At 44.3% G+C, this 18,267-nt stretch overlaps 1 protein-coding gene across 1 annotated transcript in view; it reads right to left on the bottom strand.

Moving 5' to 3' along the window:
• swap70b (switching B cell complex subunit SWAP70b) overlaps positions 1–18,267 on the bottom strand; it is a 143,183-nt gene that overhangs the window by 4,246 nt on the left and 120,670 nt on the right. Inside the window, exons 9-11 of the mRNA XM_086007984.1 lie at positions 13,853–14,019; positions 4,159–4,357; positions 615–711 (exon numbers count right to left, since the gene is read on the bottom strand). Of these exons, the coding sequence (XP_085864110.1) occupies positions 615–711; positions 4,159–4,357; positions 13,853–14,019 (463 nt within the window). The remainder of the gene's footprint in view (positions 1–614; positions 712–4,158; positions 4,358–13,852; positions 14,020–18,267) is intronic.

The raw sequence follows: 18,267 nt of genomic DNA, 5'->3' as shown, positions 1-18,267 counted from the left end.
ATACTAGCCATTAATTCCCCAACTCCAAAATTTTACATACAAGGTGATATTGGAGACATGCAAATGATTTAAGTCCTGACTATGATCAGATCCCTGGAAGTGTACTTTGGGAGGAGAAAAGAGAATAGGTAACAGACTGGACATTAACATTTCATATTGGATATGTCTTCAAAAAAATGTTTCTCCAACCCCATCTTCCAATTTGTCACCCAAATCAATGGGGAATGAGAAGCAAGATCAAAAGAAAAATATTACCATACCTTCTCACTTTCAAGTATTAAAAAAAATTCACCAAAGTGCAGTTCACTAAAAATGGTTTAAAAGGAGAAATGTGACTACATTCTTTCTTTGACCCTTTCTCACGATGCAAAGATACAGCAACAAGCACATACACAACAACTGCTGCCTTTGTGTCACTGAATCAATAACCTGTGACTTATTTTTAAACTAGGTGTGTTATACACCTACACAGGTGGAATCTCAAAAAAAATAGATGTTAACCCCTTCACCACCACTTCCAACTTCATAGCTCCAGATTTGGTCACTGGTTATGCTTGTGAAAGGCATTATTGCTACAAGGTGATATTGTATGATAATTATTTCACTTTCCCTACCTGGCTGTATAAGTCGCAGTAATCCTTCATGTTGTGCCACCTTGTCCTTCCAGTTCTTTGTCTTGGTAGTCGCCAACTCCAATTTTTTTGTCACTTCCTGTTACAAAATTATAAAGAATTGGAACATTTTGTTGCACTATTATATCCGTATAGCTTTAATTATTGCTTTTTCTTCCCAATTTTCTTCTCACGTCTTCCTCTCATGAAGATGTAATTCCTACACTCGTTGGGTTCTGGGAAACAATAAATATGCAAATTGCTTTCTCTCTAAAGATGGATTCACCTTCTCTAGCTAAACCCTTTGAAACGAAGTTGGTTCAGACTTTAAAATACAAACAACATCTGCTAAATTCATAGACCACTCAGTGACGGAGAGAAAGATTCCTTTTGCAAAATGCCTTCCTTAAATCCGTAGGAAGAGAACGCGACCCACCATGCTATCAATAAAAGATATTACCGTGAGCTGAGAGCCCATCCCTTTGGTATGCATACAAACATACGAATTAGGAGCAGGAGTAGGCCACTCAGTCCTTCAAGCCTGTTGGGCAAGGGTTCCACAGGTGCCGAGCACTCTTACAGTAGCTCACTCAAGTAATTATTAATCATGTGTGAGCCCTGACAGCGCATGTTGGCAGGCTATATGGTCACAGGGAGCATCAAGCCAGGACAGATCTGGTCCTCACCTGAGATCTACACCCATCACTGGATAGTAAGTCAGGACCAGGAACTTGCCAATCTCCCCCTCCTGATCCAAGGATTCTGAGGTCAACCTGCCCGAGATCAGCAAATCAGCACAAATTGGGGAGGTTACTGGAGGTCCAACAGGCAGAAAGTCTTCCTGTAGGAGGCTGCAGAGGTCTGCGACCATCTGACGTGACAATCTCAGCTTTCAGAAGCACTGCTGTTCCAACAGGTTGACAATGCGGAGTCTCTGTCTATAGACCCTGTTAGGTGGGTAGGGTCTTCTGTGAGCTTGTCCCCTCCAGCTCTCACCACTGCAAGCCTTTGCTGCTATTGATCCTCTTTCTCCTTCTCTTCCTCAGTCCAACTGAGAGCAGCCAAGCCACCATCCATCATGAGCTTCTCTTTCTCTGAACAACTCAACTCTCCAAGTCACACTCTCTCACCAAATTGTAGCCCACGAGAAGCTGAGAAAGGACCAATGAGCACTGAACCTTGATTCTGCTCAGTCCTCCTTACCTTCAAGCACCCCGATAACATGGTAAACAATGTCGCCTCCATTTTACAAGCACCTTACCCGTGCTGCACAAGTAAAATTCAATTTGGGGTCCGAATTGCATTAAATATGTTGATGAGCCTCCCGCCTCGCCACAGCGGGAGACTCGGCAGCCCAATAATCGCCGCCATAAAAATGGCAGCGGGCGCATTCATGACAGTTTGCGCAGTCGCAACATTTTAAACCTCCCCATGACCCTCACCCACCCATTGTCGGGGGCTGGTTAAGATCAAGGCCATTATTTCAGTGAGCAAGTGGTAAATCTATGGAATATGCTCCCTAGGGAGACGGGGGAAGCAGTTCGTGTTGATTTAAGCAAATTAGATCAATTTCTTTCAGAAAATAATATTTTGGGATACAGTATATAGTAGTTTGAGATATGACATATGGTAAGTGTAGCATGCTTGGGGGCGACAGGTAACGTTGGACCTGTGGTTCCCAAAGCTTTCCACCAATTGGAGTGGGGGGGGGGGGGTTTCCTCACCACACTTCTGGGTCTGTTGTGGACTGATTAATAAAGATTTATTGCCATAATTAGATTGACCTTGCTGCTTTTTTGTGTAGGAAATCCCATGTTCCTCGTTCAGGGAGAGATTTAGCATGGATTTTGGAAGCTACACCACATTTAAGGATGAAAGAGGGAGGTTACAGATGGGACAATAGTTTGCAAGGACAGAGAGTTAAAGGGTGGGTTACCAAACAGGAGGTAATTCGGCCTACCGTGCCTAAGCTGGTTCTTTACTAGAGCAATCGAAATCTAATCCTGTTGACCTGCTCTCTCCCCATGTCTTTGTATCATCTTTTGTTTCAAATATTCATCTAATTTTCCTTTAAACTGTACAATGGTCTCTAATTCAACCAGTCTCTGTGGCATAACATTCCATGCTCCAAGAACCCTCTGCGTAAACACATTTTTCCTAACCTCTCTCCTCACTCTCAATGGGGATTTTTAGTTGATGATCCCTTGTTACCGACTCCCCAACCAGTAGAAATAGTCACTCGTTATTCACTCTATCAAAACCCTTCATAATTTTAAAAACCTCTATCAAATCTTCTCAACCTTCTCTCCTCCAGTGGAAATAATCCCAGTATCTAAATCTCTCCTCATAACTAACTATATAGTTCCCCATCCCTGCCGCCACCCTGCTGAATCTAAACTGTATGCTCTATATGGCTTCAGTTTCCTTTTACAGCTAATTGGATTTACAAACTAACTGAGAACATAGCGCTGCAAAACTCAATAGTTGTTTCTATAGCAGGCAAGGTTATATGTTGCATGTTAATTTAGATTTTTATATACACATAATTCAACAGTCTAATTGGCTATATGTTAAATTAAGAAATGGACACAATGGCCCAGGTATTCTGATCACAGGCCTCCCGCGGGTGGAGGTCTGCGATCTGGAAAAATCTGCGCCCTTACTGGAGGGCTCCCGGGACGCGCACAATTCTGATGCTGGGCCTCTCTAAACTGCCGGTGCACAGGGCCCACGTATCCCAGAGGCGCAGGTAGTTCGCAGCGTCCCTGGGATCACGTGGGCCATGGGGAGCCAATCACAGAAGGGAATCTCCCTTCATACACTTGACAGGAAGACCTGTCAAATATATAAATGGAGATCACCCCCAAAACATAGTAAAACTTCAAATAATTTTTTTTTTAAATCACATTTTTAAAATGGCTTGGAATTACAATAAATTAACTATTTTAAATAAAAATTTAAATTTTTGAAAAAATTAAAGTTTTTAACAGGGCTAAAAATAAACTTACCTTTTTTTAAAAAGTATTTTTAAATGATAAATCAGTGAAAAAATACTTTTTTTAAACTTTTTTTCAACTCTTATCCTGGTAAAAGCAGGCCTTATGCCTGCTTTTACCAGGCACAAGAATTGTAAGGGTTTTCTGCAGGCGGAGGGTCTTCAAAAAGCGGAACTATCCGCCCGCAGAGGCCCTTCTCCCGGGCAGCCGGAGGATCTGTCAAGTGCTTTCTTGACAGATCGGAAATGCCGGGTTCCAGCGCATGTGCAGTGCATGCCTGAAACCGGCATCTCCGATGTCCCTATGGGTGGGTACACAGCGCGTACCCACCCGTAGGGATCGGAATATCCGGCCTATTGAAAGATGTGCACAGTCATTTTCAGATGTTACCCAACTAGAGAACTGGAAGGCACAAATTTAATTGATTCAGCATTTTATGTTACGCAGAAAGTCTAAACCAGCAATCAAGAACAAGAAACGTTGCTCGACCTTTGAGGTTATTGTGCAATCTCCCACAAGATGTCTCTTATCCTAATGTGTCACAATCATACCCCGTATTGCTCAAGTGCTTCTTTCCTCTCCTGCTCAAGTTCATCCAGTTGTGTCATCGCCACCTCCAGTGCACGCTCTTTTATTGCTCTCTGGTTTTCCAGTTCTTGCTTTTCTGCTTCTGACATTTGTATGGTTTGTTGTTGCTTTAAGTGCAGTCTCTCCAAATCTACTCGTTTACTGCACTCCTCTTCCAGTAACCTGCATCAGTAAAGAAACAAGATACTGACAGGGTTAACGGCGTTCCCATCTAAATCACTCTCTCTAGGGTTGACAGATCCATGTTAACAGATTCATACACAGTGATCCCAGAATGCAAAGTCAACCTGTTATCCACTAGGAGATTGTCACTTAGAGGAAGGAACTTGTCTGTAAATTTAGTTTCCTTGATAACCTTAGAAGCATTATCCAGTATGCTACCAAGTCATACAGAGCAAATTGCCCCAGGTTCAATCCTCGGTCATCACTGAGTTGCTGGATCTCAGCTGGGGAATCAGCTAGGGTGCTACAACTGGCAACAGTGACCCTGGGCTAGGAAGAGGGGGGGGGTGGCGGTGGGGGAAGTGGGGAGAGAAATCAGCCAAAATTCCATCCCCGGTCCTTATCTAATATCCCCCAAGAGAAATACAAGGGCACGTTTCTGAATATCAGGAAAGAGAGGCAGAAGAAATACATATTTTGTGTCTAATCACATGTAAAAAAAATGTTTCTCTTTTTGCCAATATTCTGTCCCCTTGTGAAAGTTGATTCATTTACTGAGGTACCGTCCCAGGATGAGCAGTTACTCCCTGGTACCTCATCCAAGTGATCTCTATTCATTGAGAGTTTTAATAGTAAGTGTCATTAGGCTATTCAACTATGGAGTGGAGCACAACAGCTTATCCAGATTCTGTTCTCATCCATGTACTTTCCAGCACAATGGCCAGGAGAGGCGACCTTGGTTAACCCCCCCTCCCCTCCCCTATCACAGGAACATGTAAAATGTTTACGAAGTGACATGAATCTTGTCATTCATGTGGAAATGACTTATGAAATGATACTGGGCGGCCTGCTGGTGGCGCTGTCCAGGGAGAGTACAAATACTCGGGCATGGGCCCAGCTTGCTCAGGACATTCTTTAACAGGAACTAGTGAAGGACCAACTAGATCTCCATGTTGAAAAACAGTTGCTTAAAGCCTTGTTTAATACTTAGACCAAGTGCCTAGTAGTTTTCTTATGTCACGAAGCATGTGTGTTTAAAAGTGTATGAATGACTAAAATGGTAATTTTTAAGCTAGAGTTCAACTGTCGGTAGCAGAATGCAATGTTCAGCAAAGTTTGACGAACACAAATCATACAGATAACCACAGCCATGGGACACTTTCCCTGAACCAACATGGACAGGCAAGACAATCCGTGGTCTTGAACAATTCAGTATTATTCAACAGGGCTGTGTTAACTAGGGACATTATTTTATAGTGTATAATGTTAGGGAGATTTGCATTACATCTTGGAACACTGGATTCACGATTTGTTGCATAAATACACATTCCCTTTTCCACTGTGCTGAACCTTCACCTCAATATTATCCCACATTGAAAAAAAAACCACAAGATGCACAATTTCATCAAACACTCTTAAGAAAGAAGGAAAGCATGATTGCAAATGAAACTATACTTGCACCACAGGAAATGAATGGCAAACAGAATCACTGAAAAGGAGAAATCTAATGAAATGGAGCCCCTTTAAAGACAGTGGAATGAAGTGTGAGCACAGCAGTACTTAAATACCTATAGAATTCAATGCAATTTGGAAAGCAGACACACATAAACTAAGTTCAGAGGAGACTTGGACGTAGGAACATAAGAACAGGAGTAGGCCATTAAGCCCCTTGAGCCTGTTTGCCATTCAATTAGATCGTGGCTGATCTGTATCTCAACTCCATCCACCTGCTTTGGTTCCATATCCTAGCAAGATCTACCGATCTCATTTTAAAAATTATTAATTGAGCGAGCATCTACTGCTTTTTGCGGGAGAGTTTCACACTTCTACCACCCTTTGCGTGCAGAAGCGTTTTCCAACTTCTCTCCTGAATGGCCTGGCTCAGTTATGTCCCCATGTCCATGCAGAAAAAGTTTCTCTCTATTTGCCCGATCAATTCCTTTCAAAATCCTAAAAAACCTCAATCAAATCACCCCTTAACCTTCTATATTCCAGGGAATACAAGCCTAATTTATGTAATCTCACCTCATAATCGAACCCTTGGAGTGCTGGTAGCATTCTGGTGTGTCTGCACTGCACTCCTTCCAAGGCCAATATATCCTTTCTAAGGTGCAGTGGCCAGAACTGTACACAGTGCTCTAGATATAGTGTAACCAGGGCTTTGTATAGCTGTAGCAAAACTTACTCCCCTTTATATTTTAGCTCTCTAGTTATAGAGGCTAACATTCCATTAGCCTTGATTATTTTTTGCCCCTGACTGCTCCATTTCAGTGATCGGTGTGCATGGACCTCCACTGTTCCTAGCTTTTCACCGTTTAAAAAATAATCGGATCGATCCTTTTTTGGTCCAAAATGGATGACCTCACACTTACCTGCGTTGAAATCCATTTGCCACAGTTTTGCCCTCTCACTTAATCTATCAATGTCTCTTCATAATTTTATGCTCTCGTCTACACTACTTACTGTGCCATCAAACTTGGTGTCATCGGCAAACTTGGATATATGGCTCTCTATTGTGTTATGCAAGTCATTAATAAATATGGTGAATAGTTGAGGTCCCAGCACAGATCCTTGTGGGACACCACTCGTTAATTCCTTCCAATTCAAGTACAAATCCATTATCCCTACTCTCTGTCTTCTACTGCCTAACCAATTTCCTAACTAGGTCAATAGTTTGCCTTCAATTCCATGAGCTTTAGTTTTAGCTAACAGTATCTTATGTGAAACCTTATTGAATGCCTTCTAGAAGTCCATATAAACATTTCACTGTCTACTACTTCAGTTACTTCAATTCAATTAGGTGCATTAGACATGACCATGTTGTATCTTTCTAATCAGGGACCTGTGAGGAGTCGGCAGCAGCAGCGGAGGAAGCAGTAGAAAATAAAGAGCGCGGGAGACCGAGGCAGCAGACCTGGAACGAGTCGGCATCAGAGGCGGCAGATACAAATCCGGAGAATTCCAAAAGAACAGCAAAATCAAAGAGTGACGTCACAGGACAGCAGGTAGGTGATTGGTGGGTGAGTATTAGCATTTTTTTCTCTCTCTAACTTAACTAGATAAACGAATTAATATAACTATAAATAATCATTTGAATTAAAACTTTAACTAAGAGAGCGAGAGAAGCGTCCGGAGATAAAGGTAGGCCTAACTTTTAAGATTCTTAGGGGGGAAAATTCGGTTGATTTGTGCCTCAAAGCAATTAGCGGCCGGGTGCGGTGCCGCTAACACCTCCCGCAAAATTCAGGCCTTTTTTTATGTCTCTGTCCCCTGGATTTACACTATTCTTTGCACATTTATATGCTCTTTCCTTCAGTTTTATATTATCTCTCGCCTCTTTCGTCAGCCACGGCTATTTTATATAAGTAACAGCTCTTTCCCCTTAGGGGTATATATTGGTCCTGTATTAAGCTAACTTCTTTTTTCAACACCTCCCACTGTTCATCTGTAGTTTTACCCAATAACAGTTTTGACCAGTTTGCTGTCGTCAGTCTCTGTTTCATCCCGCTAAAGTTAGCCGTACCAAAATCTAGAATCTTAGTAACTGTGTTAATTTCTCCTTTTCAAACTTAACATTGAATTTGATCATATTATGATCAGTGTTAAATAAATGTTCTCTTACTGTTAGATTATTAACCAAGTCTGGCTCATTACTAAATCTAGCATGGCCTGCCCTCTTGTTGGTTCTAGAACATACGCTCCAGAAACTATCTTGAATGCACTCAAGAAATTCACTACTTTTCTGATTTAAATTACTCTGCTCTTCCCAATCTATATGAAAATTTAAGTCTCCCATTAAAACCACTTTGTTTTTGCTACAAGCCTGCCTAATCTCTGAATTAATACATTCTGCCACTTTATTGCTGCTATCAGGAGGCCTGTCGACAACTCCCATTAGTTTTAAATCCTCTCTTATTCCTCAATTCTAACCATAGAGTCTCCGCTGATTGCTTTCCCTTACCTATATCCTCTCTTACTAATGTTGTAATAGTATCTTTAATCAACAAAATCCTCCTCCTCTTCCAGTGTCCCTGCAGCCCTTTAAATCAATATAGCTTCCTCCTGTCCCAGCAGTGTCCCTGCAGCCCTTTAAATCAATATAGCTTCCTCCTGTCCCAGTACTGGTGCCAGTGTCCCATGAAATAAAACCAATCTTTTAGCCACGTGGTCACCTTCCTGATTGGTTTGTCCCTATGCCAATTAACATGCGGTTCGGGTAATAATCCGGAGATTATCACCCTTGAGGTCCTGCTTTTTAATTTAGCTTTTAACTCCAGATACTCCCTCAGGAGAATCTCCTCCCTTTTCTTCCCTGTGTTATTGGTCCCGACATGGACCACGACAACTGGATATTCCCCCCTCCTTTTCCTTTCCAGCCGCACTGAGATATCCCTTACCCTGGCACCAGGTAGGCAACACACCCTTCGGGACTCTTGATCATGGCTGCAGAGGATGCTATCTGTTACATTGTTATAGTATCACATCGTTAAATGGAACTACTTTGGTATGGAACTACTTTGGTATGGTGTAGTTATATTGCTATGTGGCACACTGTGCACGGGGAGTGCACAGTGCAGCGTCGGACATCTTGTATCACGCCGCACCATGCGGCAGCACTGTAACAAAGCAAAAAATACAGCTAAGTAAAAGCACTAACTAAAATGAACTAAAAGTGTCTGTAATATACATAGTATGAAGGACACAAGGAGACACAACATGGTGGCAGCGGTATAAGTGAGTACAAAATTGTGCTATACGAACTACGAATAAGACGAAAAATGATTTTATGAGCTGATTGTGAGTGCCGGTGTCTGCGGAGATTGAAAGTGAATCGTACGGGAAACTAAAATGACGGCTGCCGCTGCACTGACTGTACAAATGCAACCCCTCATGAACTGGGAAACCGACGATATAGTAGAAGCATTCCGCAAGTTCAAACAGAAATGTGAGCTTACAGTCAAAAGCTTCCTGAAGGGTACTACCAACGAGGAAAAGGTTAGTTACATTCTGTTGTGGACAGGAGAAAAAGGTCTAGATTTGTATAATAGCTGGAGTTTGACTGAAGAGGAAAAGGAAAAGCCTGCGACAATTTTTGATAAATTCAGCAACCATCTAGAGCCTAAATCCAATCACCGTATACACAGATACAAATTCCAGAGTCTAAGACAGGAACCCGGTGAAACAGCTGACAATTTCCTGACAAGGCTGAGAAATGAAGCCAGCAAGTGTAAATTTAAGGAAATGGAGGAAAGGCTTGTGGACCAGCTAATATGGGGGTCAGCGCATGTAGAGGTACAAAAAGCCCTGATAGGAAAAGAAAAGCTCGGAATAACAGAGGCTATAGATACTGCGAGAGCTCATGAAGCCATGAAGCAGCAAATGAAAATGCTGATTTTTCAAACGGCTGACATGCGGACGGCTTCTGAGACGGACAGCAGAGTGGATGCAGTGAGAGAAAAGTACAACACACAAAGATATGCACATGACAACGGGGGAAACATGTGCAGAAATTGTGGAAGACCACACAATTACACAGACAAGAGGAAATGTCCAGCATATGGAACAAGCTGCAATGTATGTGGCAAACTAAACCACTGGGAAAAGAGGTGTAGAACGAAGAAAGAAGGAACATACATCAAAAACAAAGGCGGACAGCAGAACCAGAGACAGAAACACAATATCCATGCCATGGATGAGCAGGATGATGATGATGATCACGACAATGCACTAAACATTGAAACCATAAAGATACAGCTTCACGAGATGTCCAGAGCGGAAAATACTCCGAGGAGAGAATTGCACACCATCATCCAAATCAAAAAAAAGGTCAAAAGGTCGGCCCACAACCATCAACTTAAAGTTGAAGCTGGACACAGGGGCTCAGAGCAACATTCTCCCATTGAGACTGTACCAGCAGATCTTTCCCGAAAACCTGAGAGAAGATGGCTACCCGAAAAATGGTTGTTTAAAGGCAAGTAATGTCACGCTGACAGCATACGGGGAGAGTGAGATTAAACAACTCGGAATAACCTTTATCAAAGGAACACATAAAAGAAAGAACATCAACTGCATGTTCTATGTCACCAACACTGAGGGGCCAGCGATCCTGGGATTAAACAGCTGCGAGAAGTTGAGATTGATCTCAGTGCATCACGAGCTGACGGAAACGCCACTGAAGAGAGACAGCAACACCCCACTGGAGAACCGCCCACAAATCAAGAGTAAAAAAGACTTGATAGACATGTATCCGGAATGTTTCGATGATACAGTGGGATGTTTCGGAGATTTCCAATACCACATCACCATCGATCCAGAGGTAAAGCCCGTTATCCATGCTCCACGAAAAGTACCCATCGAGCTGAAGACAAAGCTTGAAAGAGAGCTAAAGGAGATGGAAGAAAAGGGAGTGATCGTAAAGGTCACTGAACCCACAGACTGGGTAAACTCAATTGTGGTATGAGTAAAGCCAAACGGGCGTCTCAGAATATGTTTGGACCCCAAAGATCTAAACCAGGCGATAGAGGGACCACTATCCCACCCCAACGCTAGAGGAGATTACGCCATCACTGGCAGGAGCCAAGGTTTTCTCAAAACTAGATGCCAGAAATGGATATTGGAACGTGAAGTTGGATGAGGAATCAACAACACTGACAACATTCAACACACCATTTGGGCATTACAAATTCCTGCGGCTACCATTCGGGCTAAAGGTTAGTCAAGATATCTTTCAACAGAAAATAGATGAGACATACAGAGGCTGTGAAGGAGCTATAGGAATAGCTGATGATATTCAGATCTATGGAGCAGATGAAAGAGACCATGACATGCACCTACAGGAGGCCATGGAGAGTACCAGGAAGGCTGGCATCAAGTTAAATGCAGATAAGTGCATAGTTAAAGTCAAGGAATGCCAATTCTTTGGTATGATTTATACACCAGAGGGAGTCAAGCCAAATCCAGAGAAGATTGCGGCGATTGCCGAAATGAAACCACCCAAAGACAAGAAAGAGCTGAGGAGTTACCTCGGCTTGGTCCAATACATGAGTTCTTTCATCCCACACATGTCGGAACATACAACAAATCTCAGAGAGCTATTGAAAGAAGACGCCGAATACCAGTGGTCTGAATCACACAAAAGGAATTTCAAACAACTTAAAGAACTGTTGTGCAAAGAAACAAGTCTGTCATATTATGACAGAAGAAAACCAGTCACTCTGCAAGTAGACGCTTCTACCAGAGGACTATGGGCAGCTCTGGTGCAGGAAGGAAAGCAGATAGCTTTCGCATCAAAGGCCTTGACATCAGCCGAGACGAGATACGCCAACATAGAAAGAGAACTATTAGCAGTAGTGTACGGATGCGAGAAATTCCATACATACCTATATGGCAGGCGATTTACAATAGAGAGTGACCATCGTCCACTAGAACAGATCTATAAGAAGAATCTGTGCAAAGCGCCTGCAAGACTGCAAAGACTACTTCTAAGGATCCAAAGCTATGACTTCACGCTTAAATATAAGCCAGGAAAGGAAATGGTGCTAGCAGATGCGTTGTCTCGATTGTCACCATATGAGAAACACGAGGTGGAGGGCCTAACAGTAAAAATCCACCACCTAGTGAATGTTACCCCTACAAAGCTCAGTCAAATCAGAGATGAGACTAGCAAAGATGAGGAGTTGCAACTACTCACACAACAAGTAATACAGGGGTGGCCGGAGAGAATCCAGTGGGTACAGGCGACAATTCGTCAATACTGGACGATTAAAGACGGTATTGCAGTAGGAGACGGTATTCTCCTTGCTGGATCGAGGATCATCGTGCCAAAGACGATGCAGACACAACTTCTCCATCTCATACATGAAGGCCACATGGGAATGGAAAAATGCAAGCTGAGAGCCAGATCAGCTGTATACTGGATAGGCATGTACAAAAATATCGAACAGATGGTCTCTGCATGTGGTATATGCCAGAAATACAGAAATGCACAACAGAAAGAGGAGATGATACCTAGTGAAATACCATCAAGACCATGGCACACTGTTGGGGCAGATCTCTTCATGTGCAATCAAGAATGGTATCTCATAGTGGCAGATTACTATTCCAAGTTTCCTTTTGTGAGAAGGATGAAAGACTTGAGAGCCACAACTACCACCAGGATTGCAAAGAGCTTGTTTGCTGAACAAGGAATCCCGGAAAAGGTAATCTGTGACAATGGAACCCAGTTCACATCGAGTGAATTCAGAGCTCTGGCAGAAAAGTATGGGTTCAAAATAGTAACCTCATCCCCACATTTCCCAAGGGGACACGGGTTCATCGAAAGACAGATCCAGACCGTCAAGAGAACTCTCATCAAAAGTAGTGAGATGGGGGAAGACCAAGACCTTGCCCTCCTATCACTCAGATCAACACCACTGAAAGCAGACATGAAATCACCTGCGGAATTGCTGAATGGGAGGAAGTTTAAGACTACACTACCAGCAAAAATACATCCTCCCCAGGACCAGGAGGACTTCAGACAAAAGCTGGCAGAAGCACAAATCGTAGGAAGCAAACATTACGATAAACATGCAAAGACGCTACCAGAATTGCTGAATGGACAATCAGTGCATGTGCAAGACCCAGTGTTGAAAACCTGGAATCCAGCCAAGGTCATTGGAAAAGCTGATACTCCAAGATCCTACTTCGTAGAGACTGAACCTGGTAACCAATACAGACAGAACAAACTCCACATCAGACCTTCACCTGAACTGGATAAGCAGCAGACAACATCAGCAACATTGACAACACCAGCTACCACAAGCAGTACACCAGAAACAAGCGCTGCAAATCAAACAACCACGAGCATGCACACTCCAACTCCAAAGGTGACAGCAACAACAACAACGAGAGCGGAACACACCAAAACACCGCAGAGAGGAATGGTCACCACCAAATCCACAAGATGGAGGGACAACATCCAACCACCTGAGCGATATCGCGAATAAAAAAAAACCTCACGATTCTTTGTAATTGATAATAATAGTTTAGATATAATATTTGTTAATTTAAATTGTTAAATTTCATGTTTTAGTTTTTTGAGAAAGAGGGATGTTACATTGTTATAGTATCACATCGTTAAATGGAACTACTTTGGTATGGAACTACTTTGGTATGGTGTAGTTATATTGCTATGTGGCACACTGTGCACGGGGAGTGCACAGTGCAGCGTCGGACATCTTGTATCACTCCGCACCATGCGGCAGCACTGTAACAAAGCAAAAAATACAGCTAAGTAAACGCACTAACCAAAATGAACTAAAAGTGTCTGTAATATATATAGTAATAAGAACACAAGGAGACACAACACTATCTATTCCCTCCAATTATTGAATCCCCTATAACTACTACATTTACATTCAGCTCCATCCCCCTTTCATTCATGTCTTTGGCTAAGACACGATTTTCTGTAAAATTTACTATTGCAAATACCTGGAAGTTTTATGAATGTTTTATTACCTGGCCTGAAGTTTTCGGACAGATTCCTCATCCTGTCGAGCCTGCCGCTCATCTTCAAGGGCCTCCTCGAGCTTCTTGTACATGTCTTCCAGTTCACGCACACGTTCCAGGTACTGTTGCAGTTCAGTGGACTTCTGAGCAACTTGCACTTCCATCTGCTCTCTGATCTGAAAACAACAGCGCACAGATAATAATCCTTACCCTGCTGAATTAACAAGAACTCCACATGGTTAGCACAGGTGCTGGGCTCAGAGTGAACATTAATGGGTCTTCACCGTGGTCCAATGTATTGGAGCTCCAACATGCTGCATTACACAGAGCGGTAGGAGGCAAGTCCACAACTGAAATTCTAAAATGAATATTGTTGAATGGACCTTGCTGGCTGTGGCAGAGGCTGTTCGTTTATTAGCAGTTTTACAGATAAATGATCTCAGCGTTCCTGTGCTACAAATGGAAAAAATAAAAATTAGCCAGGCTTCTCACTCCTGATTGTTACCCAGTCACTTGAAAAGTGTACGTGTAGTTCAGAATTAGGTTCAGCTACACTGCTCCGTACTTTTAAAGCATTCATTTAAATTTCCTAAGTACATCATTTTAAAGACTTTGTTAAAAACACACACAAATTTACACAAGTACATTAATTTGTGCATTAAAAATAGCAATAAATGGAATTCAATCCTACTGTCTAGACTCGTGTATAAAGTACGACCAGTTGATTGAGCTACTGGAGGCAGCAGATGCCTGTAGATTCATAGCCCAACGTGAGTCAGCACCTTCAGGGCAGAAGTGCAGAAAATTGATGGGGGGGGGGAAAGTCACATGGAAATCTGCATTTCCTTTTTTCTTCAAAACAACTAGATAGAGCTCAACTCACTTTCTAGTGTAAATAAACACTTACAGTTGAAGTACTGTGTGGGTTGATGATAACTGCAATTTGCCAAATCCCTGAAGAACATGTACTGCAATAAATGTCAGCATTGATCCTTCCAACTTCTCTCAATTCAGATCCACAATTAACCAATGAAAGCTGCCGATAACACAGTGGATGTCTTCGACGCGAGTGTCCTCAACTCCATCCCACAGCACGATACCCGCCACCATCTCAGCACAACCCCAGCCCGGCATGAGGTTGAAAAGGCCATCCGACAACTGAAGAACAAAGCAGCCTCAGGAGCAGATGGAATCCCCGCCGAGGCACTAAAGCATGGCGGAGAAGCACTACTGGCGCGAATTCATGAACTCATTTCTCTTATCTGGAAGGAGGAGAGCATGCCAGGGGATCTCAGAGACGCCGTAATTGTGACCATCTTCAAGAAAGGTGACAAGTCTGCTTGCGGTAATTACAGATGAGTTTCCCTGCTGTCTGCCACAGGGAAAGTCATCGCAAGAATCCTCCTCAATCGCCTCCTCCCAGTATCGCAATGCGGATTCCGCCCACTAAGGGGCACAATGGACATGATCTTCACCACACGTCAATTACAAGAGAAATGCAGGGAACAGCATCACCCGCTGTACATGGCCTTCTTTGATCTCACAGAGGCCTTCGACACTGTCAACCGTGAGGGATTATGGCGTGTCCTCCTCAAATTCGGCTGCCCTCAAAAGTTTGGCACCATCCTCTGCCTGCTTCACGATGACATGCAAGCTGTGATCCTGACCAACGGTACCACCACAGACCCAATTCACGTACGAACCGGGGTCAAACAAGGCTGTGTCATCGCACCAACGCTCTTCTCGATCTTCCTTGCTGCAATGCTCCATCTCACCCTCAGTGAGCTCCCCACTAGAGTGGAGCTAATTTACAGAACAAACGGGAAGCTGTTCAACCTCCGTCGCCTCCAGTCCAGATCCAAGGGTGTCCCATCCTCTGTCGTCGAATTACAGTTTGCAGATGACGCTTGCATCTGCGCTCACTCGGAGGTCGAACTCCAAATCATCGTCAACACCTTCACCGAAACGTACGAGAGCATGGGCCTTACACTAAACATTCGTAAGGCAAAGGTCCTCTACCAACTTGCCCCCGCCACACAGTACTGCCCCCCGATTATCAAAATCCACGACAAGGCCTTGGACAACGTGGACCACTTTCCATACCTCGGGAGCCTACTGTCAACAAGGGCAGAAGTCGACGGCGAAGTCCAACACCGCCTTCAATGTGCCAGTGCAGCCTTCGGTCGCCTGAGGAAGAGAGTGTTTGAAGACCAGGACCTCAAACCCGGCACTAAGCTCATGGTCTACAAAGCAGCAGTGATACCCGTCCTGCTGTATGCCTCAGAGACATGGACCATGTACAGCAGGCACCTCAAAGCACTGGAGAGGTACCACCAATGCTGCCTCCGCAAGATCCTGCAAATCCATTGGCAGGATAGGTGCACCAATGTCAGTGTTCTTGCTCAGGCCAACATCCCCAGCATCGAAGCTTTGACCACGCTCAATCGGCTCCGATGGACAGGTCACATTGTCCGCATGCCCGATACGAGACTCCCAAAACAAGCTCCGGCACGGCAAGAGAGCCCCAGATGGGCAGAGGAAACGCTTCAAGGACACCCTCAAAGCCTCCTTGAAAATGTGTAACATCCCCATCAACACCTGGGAATCTCTGGCCCAAGACCGCACAAAGTGGAGGAGAAGCATCCGGGAAGGCGCCGAACACCTCGAGTCTCTTCGCCGGGAGCAAGCGGAAGCCAAGCGCAGGCAGCGCAAAGAGCGCACGTCAACCCAAGCACCCCACCCACCCGCCCCTTCAACCACCGTCTGCCCCACCTGTGACAGAGACTGTAGGTCCCGCATTGGACTCATCAGTCACCTGCAAACTCATTTTTAATGTGGAAGCAAGTCATCCTCGGTTCCGAGGGACTGCAGAAGAAGAAGAAGAAGGGTGACGCTTTAATGGAAGATTTATCGAGGTGGTCTCCAATTTATGGTGACACTAAAGTTGCGGTACAACTCCAGAGTTGAGGCCTGACCTGACTCCTCAGAGAAGTAATGTAAGAAGTGATGTCATACCACTCGAGTATAACACCAGTGTCATATCAAATCTGGTTTATAAACACTAAAGGATCCCATAGATCTGCCGAGCACTTCTTCAAACTTGCCCAGAGTGTATTTAAATGTTTAAAGAGTGCCAATGCTCCCAACCACATACTCTAAACATTAAAATTTTGACCACGGAATAGGATGTCTGTAAGGGAGTCGATTACACAACAGTAAATGTGGGGCAGTGGTCCAGCAATTCGGTCTCTTGGCTCACCAGGAACTGAGTTAAACCTGTTCAGACTTATTCACACCCACGCCCAGAGCTTTCTCCGGGGCTGGAGGATTCCCGGTAGAGGTAGGCAGTAAAAATGAATTACTGCCTGGCTGGAATCAATGGTGTCAGACCATCAGCTGCATTATAAAAAGAGGGGGGAACTTAAAACAATCAATATCACTAGAGAAAATGTACTCGGTAAAATAATAGGACTAAAGGTGGACAAGTCCCCATCCTAAGGTCTTAAAAGAAGTGGCTGCAGAGATAGTGGATGCATTGGTTGCAATCTACCAAAATCCCCTGGATTCTGGAAAGGTTCCAGCGGATTGGAAAACCGCAAATGTAACACCCCTATTCAAGAAAGGAGGGAGACAGAAAGCAGGAAACTATAGACCAGTTAGCCTAACATCTGTCATTGGGAAGATGCTGGAGTCCATTATTAAGGAAGTAGTAGCAGGACATTTAGAAAATCATAATACTGTAGTCAAGCAGAGTCAGTATGGTTTTATGAAAGGGAAATCATGTTTGACAAATTTGTTGGAATTCTTTGAGGATGTAACGAGCAGGGTGGATAAAGGGGAAGTGGTAGATGTAGTGTATTTGGATTTCCAGAAGACATAGGCCTAGAAATTCAGTATAGCCTCGTTTGGGGCGCTACAGCCGGGCATTCGCTAAATTTTGCGCCCGGCGCAACTTAGCGCCACCTTTGCCGATATTCAGTTGCATCGCCCCAAGAGGTTGCTGCTGTGCTAAAGCAGGCGATGCACGAGTATCATAAGGCGCTACGCCGGTGAGCCGGGGCGCTACCACCGAGGGCGGGCGCAGCGCAGGTGCGGCAAGTTGCTGATTGAAGGCAGACAGTCAAGCGCCGGTCAGCACTTAAAGGGGGAGGGTGGAATTGTTTGGCTGCCACGCCCTGCACACTGCAGCCCTGAAGGAAGGCCTGACCAGTGCTATTTCAACTGCTCCACGCCCAGGAGAATGGAGAAGGCCAGGGAGAGAGTGCAGCGCTTCGGCGAGGGTGACCTGAGGGTGCTGGTTGGCGCAGTGGAGCGCAGGCGCCATGCCCTCTTCCCTGAGGGTGGCAGGAGGCCACTGCCCTCCGGTTATCGGAAAGCCTGGAGGGAGGTGGCAAACAGGGTCACCTCCAACAGCGTGGTTGCCA

This window comes from Somniosus microcephalus, chromosome 15 (genome assembly GCF_052327205.1).
Source record: "Somniosus microcephalus isolate GS21.2 chromosome 15, FLI_Smic_1.0, whole genome shotgun sequence".
In the NCBI taxonomy this organism is placed as follows: domain Eukaryota; kingdom Metazoa; phylum Chordata; class Chondrichthyes; order Squaliformes; family Somniosidae; genus Somniosus; species Somniosus microcephalus.
This window is presented reverse-complemented; position numbering and strand designations above follow the sequence as displayed.